The 25,109-nt window shown below is 42.9% G+C and overlaps 1 protein-coding gene across 2 annotated transcripts in view; it reads left to right on the forward strand.

The window, feature by feature from the left end:
- ULK4 (unc-51 like kinase 4) overlaps nucleotides 1-25,109 on the forward strand; it is a 777,293-nt gene that overhangs the window by 549,724 nt on the left and 202,460 nt on the right. For both annotated transcript variants that reach the window (XM_088463894.1, XM_088463889.1), the window contains exons 33-34: nucleotides 21,526-21,692; nucleotides 23,382-23,480. In XM_088463894.1, coding sequence (XP_088320020.1) covers nucleotides 21,526-21,692; nucleotides 23,382-23,480 — 266 coding nt within the window. The remainder of the gene's footprint in view (nucleotides 1-21,525; nucleotides 21,693-23,381; nucleotides 23,481-25,109) is intronic.

The raw sequence follows: 25,109 nt of genomic DNA on the forward strand, positions 1-25,109 counted from the left end.
AGGCTTCTGGTACTAATATATTACAAGAGCAGACACAACCATGGTACAGAATTGTTACTGGGTTTTCATTAAGTGGATTCAATTAAAACCTTTCTTCTATTATGCTGTGCAATTTGTTCATCATGTAGCGCTCACCCACAGTAAATGTTAACATTGAAATCAGTGTTCTATGTGGGAACATTGCTAAAAGGGAGAAAATTGGTAAAATATGCACATTTAGGGGGTGATTCAAAGGTGGGCGCAGGTAAAGCATCGTGCGCAATTATCTGGTGGTTTCCCTCTGTGATTGTGTCGTGGGGATCCATGCAATTTTCATGGGAGCTTCTGGGTAGTAACTGGGGTGGTGGTGGCTACCAGTCGCAGGCATTTTAGTGTCGGCGCCTGCACTGACAATGGTGGTCACAGTAAATCGAGCATTGTGCACCTGCCGCAGGCAATGTCTGATGAACTGGCCGAAGGTGCCCTGAAAGTGCGTCTTTGTACGCACATCGACGGACTTGCGCTGCAACTGTGTCCATTTCTGAATCACTCCTTTAATGTGCTCTGTAAGGTATCCAGTCACATGTTCGATACTAGAATGTCGACATTCCCATAATGATATGTTCACAATGTCAACATCTGAAATGTCACCATATGATATTTTGACATTAGAGAATGCCACCAGTTAGGATTAGACACCGCCGGGAGGTTTGGGGTTAGGCACTACTGGAGGTTAGGGTTAGGCCATGGTCTAGGGGGGGAAATACTCACTGTAATGCCGCTCAGACACCTGCATGTACTGGAACTGTTAACATTACCACTGAAGGAGGCTTACCTGGACACACATAAGGTGGGCCTGGCTGGAAGCACATTTGGGGAGCTTGGCTGCTCGCACAGAAAGGGGCTTGGCTGGAGGCACAGAAGGGGGGCTGGCTGGAGGCACAGAAGGGGGGCTGGCTGGAAGTACATAAGGGGGGCTTGGCTGGAAACACAGAAGGGGGGCTGGTTGGACGGAAAGAAGGGGGGCTGGCTGGACAGACATAAGATGGGGCTGGCTGTATGCACAGAAGGGGGCAAATTTTTTTTGTAGGAATAATGTAGTGGGGGGGGGGGGCTGCCGATATTTTCAGTACTGGGCCCCGCAATTTCTGATGGCAGCCCTGGTGCGGTCTACTCATTTTGGTCTAATACTCAACCACAAAGAGCTTGCCCTGACAGTGGTGGACCCCTTGGGACTTATGTTGTTGCTGATATATAATCCACTGGGATTCCAGCTATATTTAAATTTCATGCTCACTGGTGTTTTAAAACTAGTAAAATACATGTAAATTGTTTTAAAAATACAACTCTTTTTTTTTTTTATGTTTGCATTCAAGTCTATTTTTGTCATAACCCCCATTTATAGTCAGTTAAAGAGGCAAGTCTTTGCCATAATGTGCACGGCACTGAAAAGACAGGGAATGAGATGGTGCGATTCCAGTACGTCCAGTGTGCTAGTAACGCTCTGCATTGCTTTGATTTAAGAGACAGATGTTGGGAGATATGTTTTTATTGAGTTCAATTATACTATGCAATGCACAGTAACATTACAAGTTTCAAATCAGCCCATTATGTTTAATAACTCTGGGCCTATTTCAGAGATGTACACACCAGACACTTGTGGCGCCATCTAAATAAAAGATAATGGTAATAATAAAGTATTTTTTTCATTCATTTACTTCCATTATATATCTGTTTTCACCAGATAAGCTTCTCTCTATCTAACAATGGCTATCACCAGCAGTAGCAACACCATCAAAGAGATTTGTTGACTCACTGCACATAACTTTTCAAGGGGAATTGTATTTAACAAAAAACGAGAAGGTATGAGTACCTTAGCAGGGGCAAACCGTTTTTAAGGGAGGAGGGGTTCTGTATCTGTCTATATAAGCCACAGCTCAGGATGGCAATATCATGAAATAGTGAATTATAACTGTTTTATTTATATATTTTAATTCAATTTAAAATTAAGGGAATTATTTATTAATATTTGTAAGAATTTTTGTTTTATAGCTTTAAACATTTATTTTTTCTGGCAAGTCATGGATTCCAGTACCAAAGCTAGGTTATGCGAGTGCAGTTGATCTGGCCAGCAAGGCAGTATCACTCTATTGTCCCAGCAGTATTTTGTTGATATATTGTTGTGGCAGTGGAAAATCTGTGTTTTCGGCATATAATAATAAATAGAACCAATTGTCTATATTGACAATTATGCTGGGTACACACTCTTCCGATGAATCGGTCAGTAGACCAATGTTCTGTCCAAGCAGCTGATTTGTAAGCTATACACACTAACCAATTGACTGTACGATATGTCTGGCGTGACATCACAACTGGGAAGCATTTCAATTTTGATACTGTGGGATATAGCTGTCATAATGTTCTATGTTATGTAGATTAGAACTGTTGCTGTCACATATATCGTGGTCCTTTCCCAGACACTCAAATGTCATAAAAAGAACTCACAAATGGTATGTGTAGGGTGCAGATCAGATCCAATGTACTATATGAATGTATGTAAAAAAAACCAGTGTGGAATAAGGATGTGATTACGTGGTTAGAGGGTATCGCAGCAGATGACCATCAACCAAGTGAAGTATACGCAATTCAAATGTCATAAAATAAGAATAAAACAGTTTACTTCAATGTAAAGGCCCCCATACATCTGCGTCGGATTGCCGCAATCCTGCAACCCGGCATCGCAGGATCGGTGAAATCCAACATGTTGGATTTCACAGATTTGCCGATCACGTTCAAAATATGATTGTGATTGGCACATCGGTGAAATTTAACATGGTGGATTTCACCGATCCTGCGACGGATCGCGGAACATCAATGACCGCCGTTCGGCATTTCCGACTGGTAGATCGGCGTTTCCGATCCGATCGGGGGATCATGCAATCCGCCTGCAGATGTATGGGGGCCTTAATAAATTAGATGAATAATAAATGTGCCCGGCCAGTTGTGATGTCAGTATCTGCAGTCCCTGCAGCCAGTGTACGTGTGGTCAACGGGTCGCCCGTACACACAGCCTGACATACCGATTTATCTGCAATTAATATCAGCATCGGCTGTGCCGCAGTACTGACCTGATATGTCTGAACGACATCCTTCTCAGATATATCAGGTACACACACCCACCGATGAACTCGCAATATATTGTATGACGATTGAACTAATGATAAATCAACAAGTGTGTACCCAGCTATAGTTAAACAAATCATAGTCACTGAAATGGCTAGTGGGATCTATGATTCCTTTAATTCTGAAATTTAATTTCTACAACTGCCCGTAAAATGCAGTCATTATACCAACAAATATGAGTATGCGATAAATCTCAAGTAGAATATTTGCAAACACTTCCAGGGAAAGAAGTAGTAAAAAATACTTGACGCTGTTTCCCTGTAAATCAGTGCAGTGTCATTAAGTCAGAAGGATTCCATACTTTACAGAATGCTGCACTGTACTCTAGACACCTGCAGCCTTGCTTAGACTTAATAATTGTTTCCTTTCAGCCGTATAAATTGGCAAATATATCTTTGTGCCTCAGTTTACCTCCTGAACACATAAAACTGTACTTGGCTCTGCATTAAACTTTAAATATATGTAAACACGTTTTAATGCATAGTTGCTGTCCCTATTAAATATTGTCCTTTGGAAATGTCCCTATTTTTCAGTATGAGAAAGTATTGAACAACTGTACAGTATGATTACTCTTTTGTGCAGTTCATTTATGTTTTTCTTTACTCTGGGCTTGAACATTATTTTATTTTTTTTCTAAAATTGTACCGAGATTCTGCAGAACCATTCAAAGAGAACAGAACAAAGTTACCTAAGTACAAACTGATTCAAACAGTATTACAACTTTACATAACAAAAGCCACTCTCTGCTGAAACGTGCGTCTTGCCCACGGAGCCCCCGCTGTGCACGTGGGGACTCCATTGACAGCACACCACCACTATAGCAGACTCAACATCCGGTACCTTTTTCTTTTCAGGGACTCGCTGGGTGTTATCACCTCACTAATTTTGGGCCTCCCACTGCGCTGTCTCAGACAACAGTGGGGTGAGAGCTATCTCCCCATATCTTTCTTATTTTGGGATTGGAGCTTCCTGAACCGCTCACCTCATATTCTCTGAGATTATATCTCACATGTAGGGCGGCAGCATTCAAGATTTCCTCCTTCTCATGATTTTCTCTTTATTTCTTATACATATGGCACTCTCATTTACTGGACACTGCACCAGACTCCCAGTAAGGTCGACCGGATAAACAACAGGGTATAGGAGGCAGGTCCGCTCATACCCCATTAATTACACCTGTATATGGAATGCAGCAGCCACTTGCACCATACTGTACTGAACAGTATTTTTTTCACTATCCCTTTTGGTACTCACCTGATACTAATTACTGTAGTATTTAATTACTGCCTTTACCACACCTTAATCCAGACTAATGAAACTATGTTGTTCCACAATTTGACTCCTACATAGATATTATTGCACTAAGAGGGGAATTCAATATGAAACGTAAACTTCGCTGTCGAAGTTTACGTTTCATATCGGAGCTTTTACCTGGGATAAAGTATCGGGAGCACGCCCGCTTATCCCCGTATTCAATATGAAACTAACGAAAACGGGAGCCTGCGAAGTGGGATTTGCGTAAAGTTACGAAAATTTTCCTTAAAGTTGTAAAAACATGGGGGATCACTATGGGTACCCCAGTTTTAGCCTGTAAATGAAAGTCTGGGATTTAAATAGCCGCAGCAGGTGTTTTTTTCCCGACATTGAAGAAGTGTTGCAGAAGAGCACTTAGGTTATTTTTTTCGTTTTTTTCAGTGGTCCCATCAAATTTGGGGTACATGAAAATGGGTACTAGTATATTTTGATGTCCCTAAAGTAAGTTTTTAAAAATTCTGCATTTGTGCACCTGCCGCTATAAACCCCATTTCTGCCCTTTTTTTCGCCACCTATTCAGTGGTGAAAGTTATCCCCGTTTTTTTTCAAAGACTTTTCGAACCTGCGAAAAGTCTTTGAAATTGAATACGGTGTAAAACTAAAACCTGCGATAATGACGTCATAGGTGCGATATTAACGCAAAAACTATGTTTTCGCTCCCATATTGCTCCCATATTAGTCTGAAAGAATATTTACTTTACAGATGCATAAAAAAGATACTATGTTGATATATTTTGATATATATAGATATATATAGATTGATATATAAGGAAAAATGCTGTCCTAAATTGGGATCTGAATATTCATTTGTTTGCTTTTATTAATCCTCAGAAGATTATAGATTATTAACTGTTAATTATCTGCTATTAATTCATATGTGATTGGATTGTGCTTGTTTTACAGATATTGGGATATTTTTCCCTTGTATAAAATATATATACAAACTTAGGGGGAGATTTAATAAAGCTTGGAGAGAGATAAAATTGGAGGTCAATAGCACCAACCAATCAGCTCCTAAATGTCATTTTGCAAACAGCCTGTAAAGTGACAGTTAGGAGCTGATTGGTTGGTGCTATTTATCTCCAATTTTATCTCTATCCAAGCTTTATTAAATCTCCCCCTTAAAACTTCACCTTGACTACAGCTGCATCAGAACCAAGTAGGGGTGGTTTCCCTTACATTTTGTATTGTGGTATTGGTACCATGGATTATTAAATAGTTACATAAATCTTCACCACTCTCTGATGTGCTGTTTGCGCTTTTTTAATATAACTTTATGCAATTATTGTATGTATATTATTGTATGTTTATAATTTAAGTTTTTCGTTTCCTATGATTCTTTTATGACATAACATTAAAAGTTAAGTTTTACTATCCAAGGTAGATTCTTGTGCCCAAATAAAAGAGAGTACTTTATTTCCCTTTTTCTGTATGCTGTTCTTACTCTAATGGGTGCACCTCCATAAGGATAATATACCCCTGATACTACTATCTGCATTTTTATTAATTTGGAGTAATTCTACCTTCATCTTAATTAATTTGGCACCAGTGCTCAGAGTCTCCCCTTTTCCCTTCCCTAATATAACAAATAATTACAATGTGCAATGACATAATTATGTAGAGAAAACAAAAGGTTGAGTGCCCTGCTTGCAAGAGCGTTCAGTGTAGAGGTGATATGGGTGGGCAGAATAGGTTGAAGAGGGCTGAATAGGTTGAAGAGGGCAGGGAAGGGAGGGACTGGAGAGTTAGGAGTAGAGTGGTAAGCTAGAATGACAAATTAGTTTTAAGAACACATTTGAAACATGGAAAGCAGGATGAAAGTCTACTTGAGCTTAGAAGATTATTCCAGTGGTTGGAAAGATATACATAAGAACGGGAAGTGGTGATTAGTGAGGAGACCGCAAATAGCAAAGCAATAAGAGAAGATGTGATGTGAGGAAATGAGGGAGAGAAAGTAGAAGTGTGTTTGATGGCTTTGTAGGTGAGAACAAGTAGTTATAATTGGATTCTGAATGGACCAGGGAGCCATTGATGTGACTGAGACGGGACAGGGGAGGTAGGGTGACAGCAGGTTTGGGAGAGGGATTGGATGTGGGAGAAAAAGAAAACACGGAAGTTAATGATGACACCCAGACATCATACTTGGGAAATAGTGAGGGATGTGGGGTGAGAAGGGAACTTTGCTGTGAGCAAGGTAATGATTTTGAAAATAATTGAGTTTCAAGTACCGATCACAACAGACAGGAAGGAGATATCACATGGGTGTCGTTGGCTTTGAGGTGGTATTGGTGGCCAAATGAGCTGATAAGCTCACAGAGTGAAGAAGTGTAGAGGGAAAAGAGAAGGAGGCCATGGACAAAACTTCAAGGGGCCCCAATGGGAAGGCGAAGTGGGTGTAGAGACAGAGAAATAGTTGTTGGAGAAGTAGTAGGTGCAGATTCGTGAAGCACAATGAAGTTGAGGGGATATTCAATGGTTTTGCTTAAAAGTACAATAGAAAAATGGCCCTTGGGTTTATTTGTGGGGAGGTCATTTGTGTCAGCAGATTTGGTGGATTAAATATAGTGAAAGCAGGGTTAGAGTAGGTCTAGGAGAAAGTGGGTTAGGTGTGTGTTCACAACCCACTCAAAGAGTTTGGAATCATAGTGGAGGAGAAAGATACCGTGCTAATAAGATCTGTATTGGTTTACTGCGTCACAATACCTTAACACCTGATTAGCTTACTTAACTTAAGTTACAAATAAATAAAGACACGGACACCAGAGCTTGGCTAAAAAAGGTCACAGCTTTTTATTTATAAATTAAATTCAATCAACCTAACCAGGGTGGCCAAGAGACGCTGCAACTCAGTTCTAGCTTTCACCTTGATCAATACTCGGAGGACGACTAAACGACCCCCCTTCAAGACGTACTAACGATGCGAGAGTCTCACTTCCCTCCTGAGCCAATCCGAGGTGCTTTCGCACAAAAACAGCACCCGGGTCCCCCCGCAAAGAGAAGGACAAATTCGCCAGGGGCAATGAGGGACAGTGCCCCCACAAAGTTGTCTTACGCCACCTAAAGCCACTGAGTTGCAGCGAACTCCCGCCATGCTGCGCCTCACCTAAATTGGAAAAAAGCAGATTAGTGAACACAACTTAAATGTGGGTGGGATGGTGGGTTCCGAAATTCCACTGCAAAAGAGGCTGAGCTGCCCTCTAACCCTGCCTTATATATCCTCCATTTAACTACTCCTATCCCTCTGATTATAGGATGAACTGACCACCTGACACAAACCATTCACTCAGCAAACTTGCTGTCATATACCAAAACACCTTGCAGAAACCATCAATCTTATCTATCCTCAATCCTATACAGATTTCGTCTACCATAAGATCTGTATTGGTTTACTGCTTCACAATACCTTAACACCTGATTAGCTTACTTAACTTAAGTTACAAATAAATAAAGACACGGACACCAGAGCTTGGCTAAAAAAGGTCACAGCTTTTTATTTATAAATTAAATTCAATCAACCTAACCAGGGTGGCCAAGAGACGCTGCAACTCAGTTCTAGCTTTCACCTTGATCAATACTTGGAGGACGACTAAACGACCCCCCTTCAAGACGTACTAACGATGCGAGAGTCTCACTTCCCTCCTGGGCCAATCCGAGGTGCTTTCGCACAAAAACAGCACCCGGGTCCCCCCGCAAAGAGAAGGACAAATTCGCCAGGGGCAATGAGGGACAGTGCCCCCACAAAGTTGTCTTACGCCACCTAAAGCCACTGAGTTGCAGCGAACTCCCGCCAAAGCCAGACCCTAAGGAAAGACTGTCCCGCCACCCAAAAACTACACCAAAAATGAGAATAAATCCTTCACAAACAAACTGGTCCCCAAAGCATTCAAATGCACACCATCATGACGAAGGAACTTCCCAATATCACCAACCAAAAAGCCATGACTCACCAAAATTCCTCCAATTTTTTCCACATGCTTGGCAATCGCAACATTGGCTTTCTTACGCGCTCTCTCCAAAGCACCATACTTGCGCACTCCCCTCCATGTCAAACGAGGCATCATTTCAGACCATACAATCCGAATAGTGGGCCACCGCAAACGTATCTCGTCCATCACTTCACGAATCCTGACAATCAACTCCACACCTTTCAACTGGCCCACATCATTGCCCCCAACATGTAAAACCAATATTTTTGGAACTCCCCACTTAGCCACCGATGAAACTATCAGTGCCAAAACAGATTCCACACGCAAGCCCCTTACACCAATCCAACGCACTCTAAACCTGCGAGGCCACAAAACCTGTTTTTGGGACAACACATATTTTTCCGCCCAAAAAATATATGAGTGACCAAGAAGCCACACCTTCTTCCGCCAATGCTGTGGAAAAAGAGAAAACCTAACCGTGAGAACCGCACCAAACCCAATTCCAACGGACACAACTTAAGTAACACTTAGCAACTGACTAGCAGGGATGCAGAAATGGAGAAAACAGGAACCCGAGTGAAGAAGAAAAACCAAAAAACCTGCCCGTGAACCAAATGGGTCAAATCATGGCTAACGGGAGGAAAAATTAAAAATCCCTTCACACCCCCAATTGCTCAACGCTAACCGTTGACCAATTGGCGGGTAAGCAACGTTTTCGGGTTAACGCAGGGTGCGCCCCTATAACTTATTGCAACGCATGTACTTTTTATATGCAGCTGACTTCCAGCGCCCCACCTTCTGAATGTCCTGCACAGATGCCCCTGAGAGGGCCGCACAAGTAGCAGCGCCAATACGAAAAGAATGCGTGCCATACTCTGAAGGATTCAAACCCAACTCTAACAAACCTTTCTTAAAAACTGCTGCAAATTGAAACTTGGTCAGAGGAGTGCCATCCGCATGAATTAGCCACTGCGCACCCCCACTAGGACGTAACTCCATAAACCTTGCAGCTAACTGAACTGGACAGATGTCTAAATCCCTATTCTTATGAAGAGTAACCCATTTCCCCCTGCTTGTTTGATCTGTTTTGGAGAAACGCAGCTTGCAAAGTACTGCTGAGTCACGAAAAACAATGTCTTTTAACAAAAGACCAGAAACTGTGGAAGTTTTATTGCTAGACACCACCTCACTAACACGAAACGCCCCCAAAAATGCTACCGCAAAAGCAAGCCTAAAAAGAAAAGTTTCATAAGAATCAACCGCTATCTTTCCCATTGAAGTCAACAAGCCAGACAAAAGCTGCAAATCAACTGGCCGGCGAGAGTCTGAACGTGCTGGCGACCCCTTAGCCCAACCCCGCAAAGCCTTTACTAACACGAAAGCCTTGGTGGGATCATGTAAACCTTTTAATATGCAGAAAAAGGAGATACCAGCAAGCGCGGAACCTATAAACGCTCTAGATCTGCCCTGCTGATATCTAAACCAAACAAAAGATGAAATCAACTGTTCCGGAGACTTACCCTCCACGTCTGGGAGAGCACAATGCGTGCACCAATCCCGCCAAGCGGCTGAGTAAGCCTGGAAAGTCGATGGAGCAAGCGACTTTAACGCCAAACCTTCTAAGCCGGCCTGATAACCTGCCACACAAACGAGGGGCATACCAAACCAACGTTAGAAGCCGACGGCACAAGCGCCCGGAAGCGATCAAATTGAAATCGGGACAGCGCGTCTGCAATGTCATTACACACCCCTGGCACATGCTTCGCCCTGAATCTAATATTAAACTCCAAGCAGCGCAAAACTAAATGCCGGAGCAAACGCAAAACAAAATGTGAAGACGAACGCTGGTTGTTGATGGCATGAACCACACCCAAATTGTCGCACCAAAATACTACATGACAGTTGCTCAGTCGCACGGACCAAAGTTCAACTGATACGACAATTGGAACAAGTTCCAGCAGCAACAAGTTGTCCGTCAAACCCTCCTCGCGCCAAGCTATCGGCCCCATTGAAAAAGGCCCCAAAACCGGACGATCCGGCCGCATCCGTAAAAAGTTGCAACGAACTGTTCGCTTACTGAGGCGAAGGCCAAATGCGTTCGCCATTAAAGTGTATCAAAAACCTATTCCACATACGAAGATCCTCCTTTATCTCCGCGGACAGGCGAATGTAGTGATGCGGCCGAACCATGCCAGCTGTTGCCCTCTCCAATATTCTACAAAAAACCCTACCCACTGGAATAATACGGCAAGCAAAATTTAAGGAGCCGAGGAGAGACTGAACTCTACGTAACCTAACCGAATCCTCTGCTAAGCAGACCTCAATAAGACCCCGCAGTTTCTCAACCTTATCAATGGGAAGTCTACAACAGCCCTCCAACGTATCTATCTCAATTCCCAAATAAGATAAACAAACAGACGGACCCTCTGTCTTCTCATTAACAACGGGAACACCTAAAACTCTAAATAAGGACTGCGCAGAAAAAAGGAGGTCAGAACAAACGTCACTTCTTCCTGGACCAATAAAGAGAAAATCATCTAAATAGTGCGCTATGCCCGTTTGTCCGGTCCCGGCATGTAGACACCACTGCAGAAAGGAGCTGAATTTCTCAAAATAGGGACAGGAAACCACGCAGCCCATAGGTAAACACTTATCTACAAAATAACCCGAATCTAACCTAAAACCCATGGCCTCAGGATGCATTGGTAATAAACAAAACGCTGATTCTATATCTAATTTTGCCAACAAAGCGCCATGTCCAAAACTACGAACTAAATTCAAGGTATCGTCAAATGATTGGTAAACGACCCTACGACAATTCTCTGGTATGGCATCATTGACAGAACCTCCCTGCGGATATGAGAGATGTTGAATCAAACAAAACTTGCCCGGCACTTTTTTAGGAACTACTCCCACTGGAGAAATACAGAGATTATGCAAGGGAGGACAAGGAAAAGGACCCTCCATCCTCCCCAGCAAAACCTCCGCACGCACTTTAACCCTCAATTCCCCGGGAAAATCCCTGGCGGAGCGCAAATTCTGCGACGCCCTAACTATCAACTACCTGCCTATGGGCAAACGAAAACCTACTGAAAAACCCTCGTAAAGAAAAAGTGCATCCTCTCTACATGGGTATAAATGTAACCATCTAATAAGAGAATCTAAACGGACTGGAGAACAAGCCTTAACTAGCACTCTTGTGTCCCTCGGCACGGTCCTGGGAAATACCTCCTGCCCCACGTCGACAGTCCTTGGCCGGATGCTCACCTCCGCAGAGATGACAGGAGTGGCGAAAGCGACACCCCGACCCCCTAGTACATTTGGAGTCGTTATAGGCAAAGCATTTCCCTCTCCCCACTCCCGTCGACCCCTGCCTGTTGGCAGCATAGCTTTTCCGAGGAGGGGCACCGTCCAAGGGAGGCCGACGCTGTTGAGAGACCTCCAACCAAACTTCAACATCCTTAACCCCGAAAGGAATAACTGAAGAACCGTCATGTTTTTTTCTAAATTGTGAATCATATTCACGCCATGCCAAGTTACGAGACCTGACGAACATGTCGAGCACTAAAAATAGATACCTGAGAATGTTAACGTGCTCCTGCGCCCTGGTCTCCAAATAACATGTCGCAAATATGAGCATGCCTTTCAACCAAGTATTAAAGCTGCAAAAAGCATCTTCCCCTATGCCTCCCGATTTTTTAGCCTGCGCCAAGCCTTTCTTCATGTCATCTGTGAGCGCAAAAAGGTCTACAAATTTCCCTTTGCGAATTTTACCTTTTACACTTTTCCGCAAGCCTCGCAGCACCGCAGTATTCGCACAATGCACTGTATCAGCCCCTGCCTCCTGCGCTTTTGCCCCTGACTCATCAGACTTCCTAGTCTCGCTACCTGACTTTTTCGCCAGCCGTCGCGCAACCAGTCTAGCAATTTTACGGGGGCGAGCGGGGGAACCAGAAGAGTGAGATGAAGAAGAAGAAGAGCCAGAAGAAGACAAAGGAGTTTCATACTCACCGGAACCAGATGGAAGCGGACCCGCTTCAGCAGACTTCTCCCTTGACGAAGCCACAGCTTCGGATACCGGTGCCGAATCTTCCTGTCCCGAAGCAGGCAACGAAAGAACTGCGGACACCTCACCACCTGGACCATCAGATACTTCTAGGCCTGGAACTAAGGAAGACGTGTGAGCCACCGCAGAAACAGACCTGGAAACCTCCGACGTGGGGAGAGACATGGTGACCGGCTTAGGAGGAGGAATGGCTGGCGCCCATGGAAGAGGCGACAAACTGGGCGGGGCAAAGAAGAGGCGGTTTGGCCAGAGTGCGTGCTGAAAGATGAAACTGAAGGCAAAGGCGGGGGCGCGGCCGAGGCAGGTGGGTAAACTTGCCAAGCTGGCATGTAAGGGTACTGAAATTGTGCATGCTGAAAAGCAGGAGGATATGCCGAAGGAGGGGCCGCGAAATGGGGAGAATAAAAGGGGGCAGGAGGAACAGCAACAGAAGATGTAAAGATCGGAGGAGCTCCGCCTGAGCTCCAAGAAGTCTGACCCCAAGAAGGGCCTGCCATAGAAAGGGGAGGTGGCACATTAAAGGAGGGTGCCTGGCTGCCGGCTGGGGTGTACCATGGGGGTTGAATCGAAACCGGCACCATGTGCCTAAATGATACTCCAGCGAATGGAGTCGCGGGCAAAGTTGGGGAGCTTAAACGCTGCACTGAACCCCCCGAAAAATGTGAAAAGGTGCCTGGGAAATAGGGAGACCCCGCACCTAAAATGGCCGCCTGAGGCAAGATGGCCGCCGGGCCCGCCGCATGGGCCAGGCCGGCTGGGCCACTGGAAATCAAAGCGGCGGAGGTCGCAGCCGCGGTGTATACACCCCCACCGGACCCAACATAAGGCCAGGACGGGGCTGAGGTCAGGTGACCCCCGCTGACTGAATGGGGCAGACCCGCGGAAAACGCCGCGCGCACGGCCCCGACACCGCCGAGAGCCCCCGCAGGAGCCGCGGGCAAAGCCGGTATGGTAGGGGACCCCAGCGGCGCCAAAGGAGACGCGATGCCGACCGGAGTGAGGGTGAGTGGAAGGGGATGTCCGGACGCGTCACGCGCCGGAGAAGCAGGGGCCGTGATGCTGCCAGAAGAGCTGGCGCCGGGGCGTGGTGGGGATGCAGCCAGGCCAGATACTGACGCGCCCGGGGAAAGAGTGCAGGCAGAGGAGGGAGCGGACCCAGCAGCCGCTGGGGAGCCAACGGCAAGCGGGGCTGAGCCGCTCGGGGAAGATATATAAAACTGGGAACGGGAGGATGGGGTAGATAAGCGGGCTGGCACAGAGCGCAGAGGACACGCAAATTCAGCCAGCCTGCGGGGAGGGGGGGCATCGCGACGAGGACGGGACATGGTGAGAGAGACAGTTGGTAATAAATAGATAGGATAAATATGCAATTGATACTCAGCCTTTCCGAAATTCCACTGCAAAAGAGGCTGAGCTGCCCTCTAACCCTGCCTTATATATCCTCCATTTAACTCCTCCTATCCCTCTGCCTATAGGATGAACTGACCACCTGACACAAACCATTCACTCAGCAAACAGGCTGTCATATACCAAAACACCTTGCAGAAACCATCAATCTTATCTATCCTCAATCCTATACAGATTTCGTCTACCATTAGAAGGGTTTCTTAAGAATAGGAGGCACCAGGTCATGTTTGAACAATGAAGAAAAGTGCCTGAAGTGAAAATGATGTAATGGTGTTTAACTTCATTTTGTAGGTAATGGTCAAGTGCACTAAGGGGAGGGGGTTGAATGTGGCAAAGAGACAGCGAGGGTTAGAGGACTGGGTAGAGATGAGGCCCTTGAAGTAGGATTGTTAAGCAGGTGAAAAAGTTGAGCTATAGGTATTACTGGGAGTTGAAGTAGAAGAGAGTGATATCTGGGTGGGTAGAGTAGAAGGGTTGTGAGAATGGAGTGAAAGCAAATGAATAACAGGTAAATTGTTAAGGTAGAAATACAGTGTCAAATTAATAAAGACAAAGGCCCTCATTCAGAGCCGTACGCTCTGAGCAGAGCGCACGCTCTGAATGAGGGCCGGGCTCCATGAAAATGGAGCGTCCTCCTGGACGCTCGTATAGCTGTGGGTGACCACCCACAGGCTATACAAGCGTGCATTGTGATGGTCGCGATGGTCACGACCATCGCGACCATCGAAATTGCGAGCCGGAGCCTGCGGTTGAGGTTTTCAACCGCTAGCTCCGGAGTGATTTTGGCTCTATCAGAGCCAAAATCACTCCCACTGACATCACTAGTGATGTCAGTGGGCCGGCTTTTGACGGGAGGCGTTCCCGTGGGAGCGCCCCCATCAGGGAGGCACGCCCCCGGTACGCCCACCAAAGGGGGCGTGCTGTCAATCAACATTGACAGCACGCCCCCTTTGATTGGACACAACGAGCGAAGGACTTTCCTTCGCTCGTCGCGTCTGGCGCATGCGCACGACGGAGCTCCCTCCGTCGTGCGCATGCTCAGTCCATAACATCGACCCACTTGCGAGCGGACAGCCGCTCGCGAGTGGGTCTGAATCAGGCCCAAAGATAGTAAAGGATCAGTGGCAGAGTAGTATGGTGGCAATTGTCACAGGCCACTCACCGACCTTATTTGAACTTATTTGAACTCTAATACTCTTCTGTGTTGTTCCAAGAAGCGTATTCACTGGGACCCTCAGAAAGCACCTTGACTCATTAGGCCAGGCACAAAAAGATGGGTCTTTAGGACCAAAACTCAAATGTGTTGGAATACTAAAATCTATATGTAAATATTTACACAAGATGCCTTCTGTGGCATTAGCATATTAGCGCACAGCCGCTGTGTGATCTGCATCCTTCTCTGAATCAGGCCCTAAGCAAGGACTTCACTGTAGTCAGATAAATGTGTCACCAGTTGTTAACTGCCTTCACCCACCACCTCATACTATGCCAATAGGTGCCTGACCTTATTGTGGGCTGCAGTCTCTCCCCTGCACGGTGTAATAAACCTGCTGTTGCTTAGAGTTGCCATTATAATTGCACATTACCTTGCTCTCTTTTTTTTCTTGACACATACTACTCACACTTTCTTTTGCCAGTTGAAACCTTGCCTTACTACCCTCAGGACTCCATTTTACAAGTGGCCTGGCCTTTCTATGTGGCTTCCATTATTCTGTTTCTCACTTCTGACCTGCTTTATCCTTACTTTTTCTTTGGGTTTGGGCCTGAGCCCGCTATCCTCATTACATACTGTATAATCCCTGATAGATCACTGGATGCCGACCTCCTCCTTGGGGAGCCTAAGGGCTTATTCTACTCTGACACCCTGACTGGTTCATGGAAGTTACAAGCAAACTGAGGAGTTCCCTTCCTTCACTCATGCACTTGTCTGTTGATGGCAAGGCACTCACTGTTGACACACATGGCCCTATTGGGGCAGCAGCTGTGCCAACTCCATCTCATGTATGGAAAAACAAATTGCTTATACATGCATACAAAAACAGAATATACAGTATGAATCCATAACAAAGAAAGCACTTATTGGCTTCAGAGATTAATTTGTAATCAGCCAATCCGTGTAGGTGAGAAAGAGCTAGTGGTCATAATCAGTGTGTATGTAAACCAGCCCTCGCAGTCGGTATAGGTTTTGCAGGGGCATGTGCATCTCTGTAACAGCTGTATTTGTTTGCAATTATCTGAACACTTCCTTACTGTATTCGTTGTAAGTTAGAACGCCCTTCCCTTTCCTGTTCCACCGCTTCAGTTGTAAATGCCTGATTCATGCAAATCTGCATATGCTTGTGGCCATTTTGTGAGCATATGCAGAGCTCATTTTCATATATTATACTATGCTAAGTAGTGTATGTACAACTCTTTTTTTTGCTGGCTGTCATAAATGATCTTCATTGTCAGTTACCAAGCCACGTTCTACGATATGTAAATGTCTGGGATTTACAGTTGCCTGCCAACATTAATAATTAAAGATCCACAATTTATTGCTAAGTTTAATACAGCAATGTATGTCTAGTGCTCCGGAATGTCCTGCTTTCCTAGTACACATTTTCTTTCACTCATTTTTTTTATCTTCTGTGAGATCAGTGTATAGACAAGTATAGATAATATTTAATAAAGTCCGGAGTCTCCTCTCTAGACCAACAAAATCCAAAAGCATCTGTTACTGCACTACTACTTCTAATACTGCAGGAGTGATCGCCCATTGTTTGTCCATAAAATTAAGTGTATTGGAGAAATTACCTCATCCACCTGCAAATATGAATGGGGCCTTATAAGACCACTGATTGCAGCGCTGTCCAACTGGCAGTCAGGGTTTTTAACATCCAAATCGCTCTTCGGAGTATGGCCCTCATTCAGAGCCGTACGCTCTGAGCAGAGCGCATGCTCTGAATGAGGGCCGGGCTCCATTTTCATGGAGCGTCCTCCTGGACGCTCGTATAGCTGTGGGTCACCACCCACAGGCTATACGAGCGTGCATTTTGATGGCCGCGATGGTCGTGACCATCGCGACCATCGAAATTGCGAGCCGGAGCCTGCGGTTGAGGTTTTCAACCGCAAGCTCCGGAGTGATTTTGGCTCTATCAGAGCCAAAATCACTCCCACTAGTGATGTCAGTGGGCCGGCTTCTGACGGGAGGCGTTCCCGTGGGAATGCCCCCGTCAGGGAGGCACGCCCCCGGCACGCCCACCAAAGGGGGCGTGCTGTCAATCAACATTGACAGCAAGCCCCCTTTGATCGGACACAACGAGCGAAGGAAAGTCCTTTGCTCGTCGTGTCTGGCGCATGCGCACGACGGAGCTCCCTCCGTCGTGCGCATGCTCAGTGCAGACCATCGACCCACTTGCGAGCCGACAGCCGCTCGCGAGTGGGTCTGAATCAGGCCCTATATTTACTAAAAGTTGATTTTGGTCAATGACGGGTCGATTTTTCATTGATTTTGTGTTTCAGAGTCTAAATTTAGATTTACTAACATGATTTTTGATATATATTTTTTTAAATGATGTCAAAAAATCATCTGTAAGTGAATGTGTGATTTAGACCCTGAAACACAAAATCGAGCAAAAATCGACCCAAATCGACTTTCAGTACATATATCCCTAAATCACACATTACTAATAGATGATTTTTAAAATTGTATAAAAAAATTGTCAAAAATCATCTGTCACTAAATGTATGATTTAGAACCTGAAATACAAAATCGACCTTTAGTAAATATATCCCTTGATGTCTGTCTGAGTGGTTTCAGTGTCTAGCCTAGCTCCATTTTCATTACTCAGTAATATATATTTTCAGTATAAAAATACTATTGCTGATTGCACATTAAGCCAATGGGTTTGAATAGGAAAGCAGTGTAGTTTCACTTCCTGACATCACGGTGGTTTCATTGCTCAAAACCACTGTGATCTCATTGCATGGAAGCCTTCTAATTGAATTGGCTTTGAAATTTGAAATTTAAGGTGGCTTCCCTTCCATTGTTTTTCCATTTTCACAGTAGATGAGGTATGTAGTCAGAGGCATAGTCTGGAGCCCTGATACCCAGAGCAAGAACATGCTGCGCCCCCCACCACTGGTACTGAATTGTGCTAATGGAGGTGGATGTCCAGTGTGTGGGTGTAAGTTCAAGTGGAGTAAAAACATGAGGAGCATTGTTGGACTGGGGCATGAAGGTCCATTTTGGAAATGCTATGGTTGATGTCTATGACATAGCACAGATGAAGGGATAAGGGCAGCTGTCTAACCAGCCCATGCAGGACATGCAGGAAGTTTCACGCTAAGTATATTATCTGTCTGGCTGTATACAAGTATAACCTATGGCTCTCTAGCTATTTTGGAAGGAAGGAGGATGTGTGCTACAAGAAAATAGGTGCCACTCTCCAGTACACTGATAGCTACACGAGTGGCTGTGTGCCCAAGGTGTAATTTACATAAGATTTGAGTACAAGGAATTGTGCTGGTTTACTGGGCATGTGTGTTCCAATACAGGGCATGTGTACTGCATTACAGGTGATCTGTTCCCAAGGATGTATGCTGCAAAACTTTAAATACTTAGTGAAAAACACAGCCTCTTATTACATCTGCACCTAACAGCCATTATGCAGCTAGTGCATATGTACTGAAATATGGAACTGATTTGGGGCTTATTGACAGTGGGATATAAATCAATAATATGGTATGCCTCTCAGAACAGTATACGCCCTCTTCAGTGTGTACAGGTGTTGCTTTCTTAATCCCTCCCATAAATGCTTTTTTCAAGAGTTGGCAAGAATGCCCGGCCCCTAACTAGACTTTTTTGCTATTTATCAATATTGACAGCGGTAACCCTCTCATGTAATAGATCCTGCAAAGCATGGAGAAACTATATATCAGCAATTATAGTGAGGAGTGGTGTAAGAAAATAAGCTTTATAGGTAAAATAAAGTATTTTTTCGATTGGTAAATGTAAATTTTTTCTTAAAAAAATAAATACTGTATATTGTTATTATTTTTTTTATTATTTCAAACCTTCACTGGAAACCCAAGTGCAGTGAGTATGTGTAAGCCGGAAATACTGGGTCATGTATATGCAGAAAGGGACCCTGACGTTACAAGTGATATGGCAGGCATCTGCTTACTTCTGCCAGACATTACCATAGAGCTCAACATCGCTAGGTGCCCCAGCAAGTTTTTTTTTAATTTCTTATCTCTGAGATAAGTGCCAACTGTGTTTTCTGTCTAATATGATTAATAGTCCCCAATACTGTATTTGGCAAACTTTTCTCCACCCTGCAGAGTCCTAGTTTATCACTTTAATGCTTTCCATTGCCTCTAATACTATGTAAAGTAATTTTCATAATACAGTACGAATTAAAACAATAATGTAATACTATGTAAAGTAATTTTGATACTACAAATAAAAACAATAATGTAATACCATAAAATTAAAACATATATTAATTAAAATAAAACAGTAAAAATTAATTTAAAAGTCTCTAGTGCACTAAATGAGTTGTCTTTCATGAGAGACATTATAAACATTATTTTATATTCTGTGTAAATGCCAACACAAAATTATGATTAGGGTATTTTTTTATAGTTTCAAAAGATGAAAATAAATGTTTTTTCATCCTAAGGGAAATGCTATGTATGTTTTGCAGCTGTTTCCATTTTATGATGTTATTATTAGAATTATGCTATTATCTACTTAGTTACATTATAATTTATTAATGCTACAGTATTTAAGGTCTTATTCTCACTTGCAAAGCATATAATTTGTACAGTGGTTTTAGGCATTACCGGTCATCTAATTATTCCACATTGAAAGTGGACTAGATTTAAGAAGTAACTGTCCTTTTCCAGGAGTACATTGCACATTTTAACACACCATAAAATGCCATAACCAAAAAGAATAACATATTTTTTAGAGTTGAGAATGGATGGATGGATAGATAGAGCTCTCCTCATAATCCTAGACAGTAATGAATCTAAAGGATAAACACAATACAAGAACAGAACAGTAAGGTGCTCATAGTGTAGTAATTAGATCAAATAAAATTCTTAGAATGATGTACTGTAATATGTATACTTTGAGAACAGGTAATAAGGCTTATCTGATATTATACACCACTGTGGGTGTAAATCACTCATACAGTACTCCACTCGGGATGAAGAATACTGGATACTGAAATGATCTGGAATTAGAGCCTACAGTATCACCACAAACATCATCACAATTATAGTGTAGTATTTACAAAATGCAATACATAAAATACGAGATTAAAAATGTCTATATTCATACAGGAATAAATGAGTGGGAGCCTCAAATGAACGAGGATGACCAGGATGATGACCCACAGACGGCAGCATGAACCATCCAACACATTTCATTGTCTGCCAACTTCCTTTTGGGATATTCCTGAGGAAGATAGTCATTGTCATAAACTCTCAAATCCTAATGTGCAGTTACCAGTCACTGTACTGCACATAAACACACCTGATCTTCCTCTATAAGTGCATTGGGTTGCAGATAGGTAACGAAGAAAATGTCATTACACTTTCACAGTTTTAAATGAAGTGTAAAATTATGCCCCACATATGCAGTTATGTGAAACTCTGAATTACTCCCCATGTACATTATACTCAAAACAGCCTGAATCTCAGGTCATATCACCTTTTTATTCAACTACAGCAGGGGTGGGGAACCTTTTCTCTGCTGAGGGCCATTTTGATATATATAACATTATTCGCAGGCCTGGTGCAGGCCACAGCCCCTCTCCATATGATGTAATAAGGGGTGGGGCCAGAATCACCGGTGATTACAGCAATGCCCGGATCATCCTGAGGATGCTCCGGGGGGCTGTAAGTGCAGCTGCGTGGCCGTCTGAATCGTCCAGGTGACATTGCTGCATAGATTCTGGCTGCAGGTTTCCATTCTGGGCACCCTACTAGCCAGATGAGGCTAGCAGAAAAAGCTCAGAGGCCAGACCAAATGATTCCGAGGGCCTTATATAGCCCCCGGGCCTGAGGTTCCCCATCCCTGAACTACAGTATTTGCTGTTTAAACTGCAAAAAGTCTAAACATGTTATACAGACAAAAATAAAATCTATTACCTTATATTTTTATTTATTTTTTTACCTTTATATTGTACACTTTACACATTTGTTTCTTCCAGAAATGCTTTTTAAAAAAGCTAAGGATAGTCATTGTCAAAGGTCAGCTTCACATCTTTTTTGAATTCAGTAAAGTGTTGCAATGAATATCTGAGTCATCTGTCAGCATCAGTCACCATTACGGACCAATGTCTCTCTGATGTTTGATTATGACTTTTGAAGAGATGTTTAGGTAGAGAGAGTGCATGTTCTCTTTATGTTGCATGGTGTTTTTTCACATGGAAAAGTAGGAAAGTAGAGAGTGTTTTCAACCACATATGGTATATGGATAAGCAAAAACAATATTACAGTTCTGCAACAAAAACAGTCTGCAATGTGTAAGCGGTAATAAGCCATTAAGTTTGACTGGGTCATTGAATTTGCTCTTTGATCTAACTGTTACTTTCAATTATTATTTTGTTTTGTTACCTTTTCTGGCTATGTGCTGACATATTTTTTTTATATATGCAGGACTTGTCCATCATGTGTCAAACTTGATCGTCGAAACAGCAGCTTTGTATCTCGAAGTTGATGACAAAAGTCGACTGAAGACTGCCAATGCCCAACTCCTCTTGCTGCTTGATATTTTGAATTGCATGCTGAAATATACATCTGGTGTGGTACGCCTGGTGATTCAGGTATGGGAAATAGAACATTCTATCACCATTCAAAAGGAATTGATATTCTGTATGCTTTGGGTATTGTCCATATACTCAAAGTATAGTTTCTACTTAAGTGGATTACTGAACTATGCTTTTCATTTATTTTCTGTTTACAGATACACTGAAAAAAGTAATACCTTTAATTTTAAGATACATTATTCAGTTGTATCCCTTAAACGTAGAGATGGTGGCTCAGGTTATCTGTGCAGAAATATCTGAGCTACATGTTGTGCTTGTCAACCACAAGTTAAAAATGTATGTAGATAAAATGTATATGCTATTATCCAACCATGAACATTATTCAGTTCATATGAGAGGTGTCCTTGTTTTATTACTGCATTATTTATGTACAAGATAGGGCTGTGGTGCAAAATGTCAAAATTCAGACTGTCAACCTGGATGTTATGTCAACATAGTTGACATTCTGAATGATAGTGGTTTCAGCTCATTTAAGCCCTAACCACAGCCTAAACCTTTCCATAACACTAAAATGGTCTGTTAACATTCACAATTTTCATATATTATCTGTCGACATAACGTCCATGTTGACATCCTGAATGTCTACATCTCTACTTCATACACTAGAAGTAGGGACCGGCATATGCCAAGTCACCACAGTCCACCCTGGCCCATCAAGCCCTGGCCCTGTACAGCCCCCATCCCGTCCCCTCCCCGCTTAGTCCTCCCTTCCCCGCTGTACACTTACCCAAGCCTGTTTCCGGCAGATGGTGGCTCTCTGTCCTCACCGGCTGGCATGTCTCTTCACTGTAGTGGGAGCAATTGGAGGGGCAGGCATCTGTGGTGCACGCACTGGCCTCCCACTGTGCATGCTGGAATAGGACAGACTTTAGTCAATTATAGTATTGCATTTTCATGTGTTTACTGTGTGTTTTTATGCTTTGGGAAAAGTGGTTAATTTTTTTATGGAACCTCAGTGACTTCATAAAAACATATTATGTCAACACCAGAAAAGTGAACCCTGCTGTACCTTTAAAACAATAGAGTCTGACTGGAAATATGCAACGGAATATTGGCTCCTGAAAAGTTCCCATGTGTATAGATTAAAGTACATTTATATTTTTTTCAACATGTATGAGTATTGAAAAAAAATGCATTTTGTTAATTGATTTATTGAGTGCCATGAGTAATCAGCACATGTGCCATCTCCCAACCCAATACTTTACCCCAGTGGGTGTTTTCTCCGATCACTGAAGAGAAGGGGTAAAGCTATCTACACACTATGCAATTTTTTTTTATCAAACCGCCAATCGGGACAATTTTTTGGCAAATTCAGTGGCCCAATATTTGTGCTACATACTATATCATTTAAATTAAATACCTGGTGAATTTCACGGTGAATTTGCATATGCACGCCCACAAGGAAGATGAGGTAATCAGGATTTATCAGATTATTGTGAATGACCTCACACTGCACGATATTGTGACATTTGGATGATATCTTCTGGCATGTTTGACCGATCAGATAATTGAAGGGTTGTGTTTGTGGCTGTATTTTCAGCGTTTTGTCGCCGAAACGCCCAAGCTTACACAATATGGAATAAATCAGACCGATTGCCCGATTATTGCCAAATAGGCCCAATAATTGCACAGTGTGTACCTAGCTTAAGTGCAGAAGTAACTTTTCACATCTTCTTTTACATTAAGGCTCAGAAGACTGGCCAAGGAGGAGACACTCAGACAGCCGAGGAACTTTTGCTTGTGAATAAACCTCTTACGGATCTAATTAGTTTGCTTGTTCAGCTGGTAAGATAAAAAAAAATGTTGTATATGGAGTTACTAAAACTAATATTGTTAAAAGAGAACAATCCAATAATATTTCATATTGGGCAGGTTTGGCTGTATGATCCAGGAATATTGGCCTAGGGTCTGATGGATGTGAAAGTGAAGAAAGAGACAGTATAAAGTTATGTATGGACTGTATAGATGGAATGTAATTGGGTAGGAGAGCTTGTGGAAGTTATGTGGATGGTTCTGGAAATTGATAAGCTTGTCTGAAGAGGTGAATGTTCAGGGAACGCTTGAAGCCTTGGAGACTAGAGGAAAGTCTCATTGTGTGTGGGAGGACATTCCACAGAGTAGGTGCAGCCAAAAGAAAGTCCTATAACCGTGAATAGGAGCAGGTGATGCATGAGGATGATTGACGCAGATCTTGAGTAGAGTTAAGAGGTCAAAATGTAAGAAGCACTTAAAAGAAATGCGCTGCAGCACATGTTGAACACAGATTAATATTCTTCTGTTTACATGTATTTGACTTTTTTGACAAAGCGGCTTAAATGCAAAATAATAATGTCAGTAATATGTGCATTAATCACAAGCTTTGTTGTAAATTTGGATATGTATTTGTGCCTCTGATTTAGAGTGTTTACTTATACATTAGATTACATAAATACAAGTTGGGGCAAAGGTGGATTTTACAGTATGAACATCGCTAATACACATTACTTCCCAAGGGACAATTTATAAGAACAGTCTTCCACTTTGCTATATTTTTCAAGCATATTAGCCCAATAAATATAGACTTAATGAAATAAATATTTCTGCATTCAATGATCCTACAACTACTAGAAAGGTAGCTAGTCATTTGATACAGCTTTTACAGCGGTCTAAGAAATTTCTGGTCTTTACTGCCCCTATCCAGATATGAGCACTGATTTGTACAAGCGCACATGACCATACTCCCAGGGCAAATCATTTTAGTGACCCCCATACCCATTTGCTAAACATTAATACTTATAACTGTATGAAAAAAATGTAGTGTATCAAGTTTTCTCAAGACTGAAGAACAACACAAAACAATGTCCAACGCCTATAAATTTCAGTATGAGGGCATCTTACTTTTGTAGAATATGGTATAGCACACATTAGGACTATTAGGGTAAGACTGAGCTTGGCATTTTACTTTGTTTTTATTTGATCCAGGATCTCCTATAATCAGCAGTATTAAGTGCTTGAAAGAGGAAAGTCCACACTTTCAAACAGGGGGCATTTGTTTTCCTTATCAGCATCTCTAGCCTTTACTGTATGGGTGATCTCTGTTTCAGAAATATCTCAGTTCTGTGTCTATTAGAAAATGTATCATCATAGATATAAAAAATAACAATATCTTAAAGGATTTCTAGTTTTGGGTGCATAATCTTTTATTTCTTTACTTTAACTTATTTTATTGGTTTCTTCTTTACTATAAATCTGTAGTATGTGTGCATTATTTGTATACTCAGGAGCGGATCAAAATAGTGTGCAGCCCTCGTGATATCTGCAGTAAACTCTGGCACTGTGCCAGAGTGTACTGTGCATGTGTCATTCTCCAGAAACATGGCGGTTGTGGCATGTTCCCAGCGACATCTGTGGCGCCAACGGTGAGGTGAGTATGAT

Source organism: Taudactylus pleione, unplaced genomic scaffold (genome assembly GCF_031769625.1).
Source record: "Taudactylus pleione unplaced genomic scaffold, aTauple2 ptg000053l, whole genome shotgun sequence".
Taxonomy (NCBI): Eukaryota; Metazoa; Chordata; class Amphibia; order Anura; family Myobatrachidae; genus Taudactylus; species Taudactylus pleione.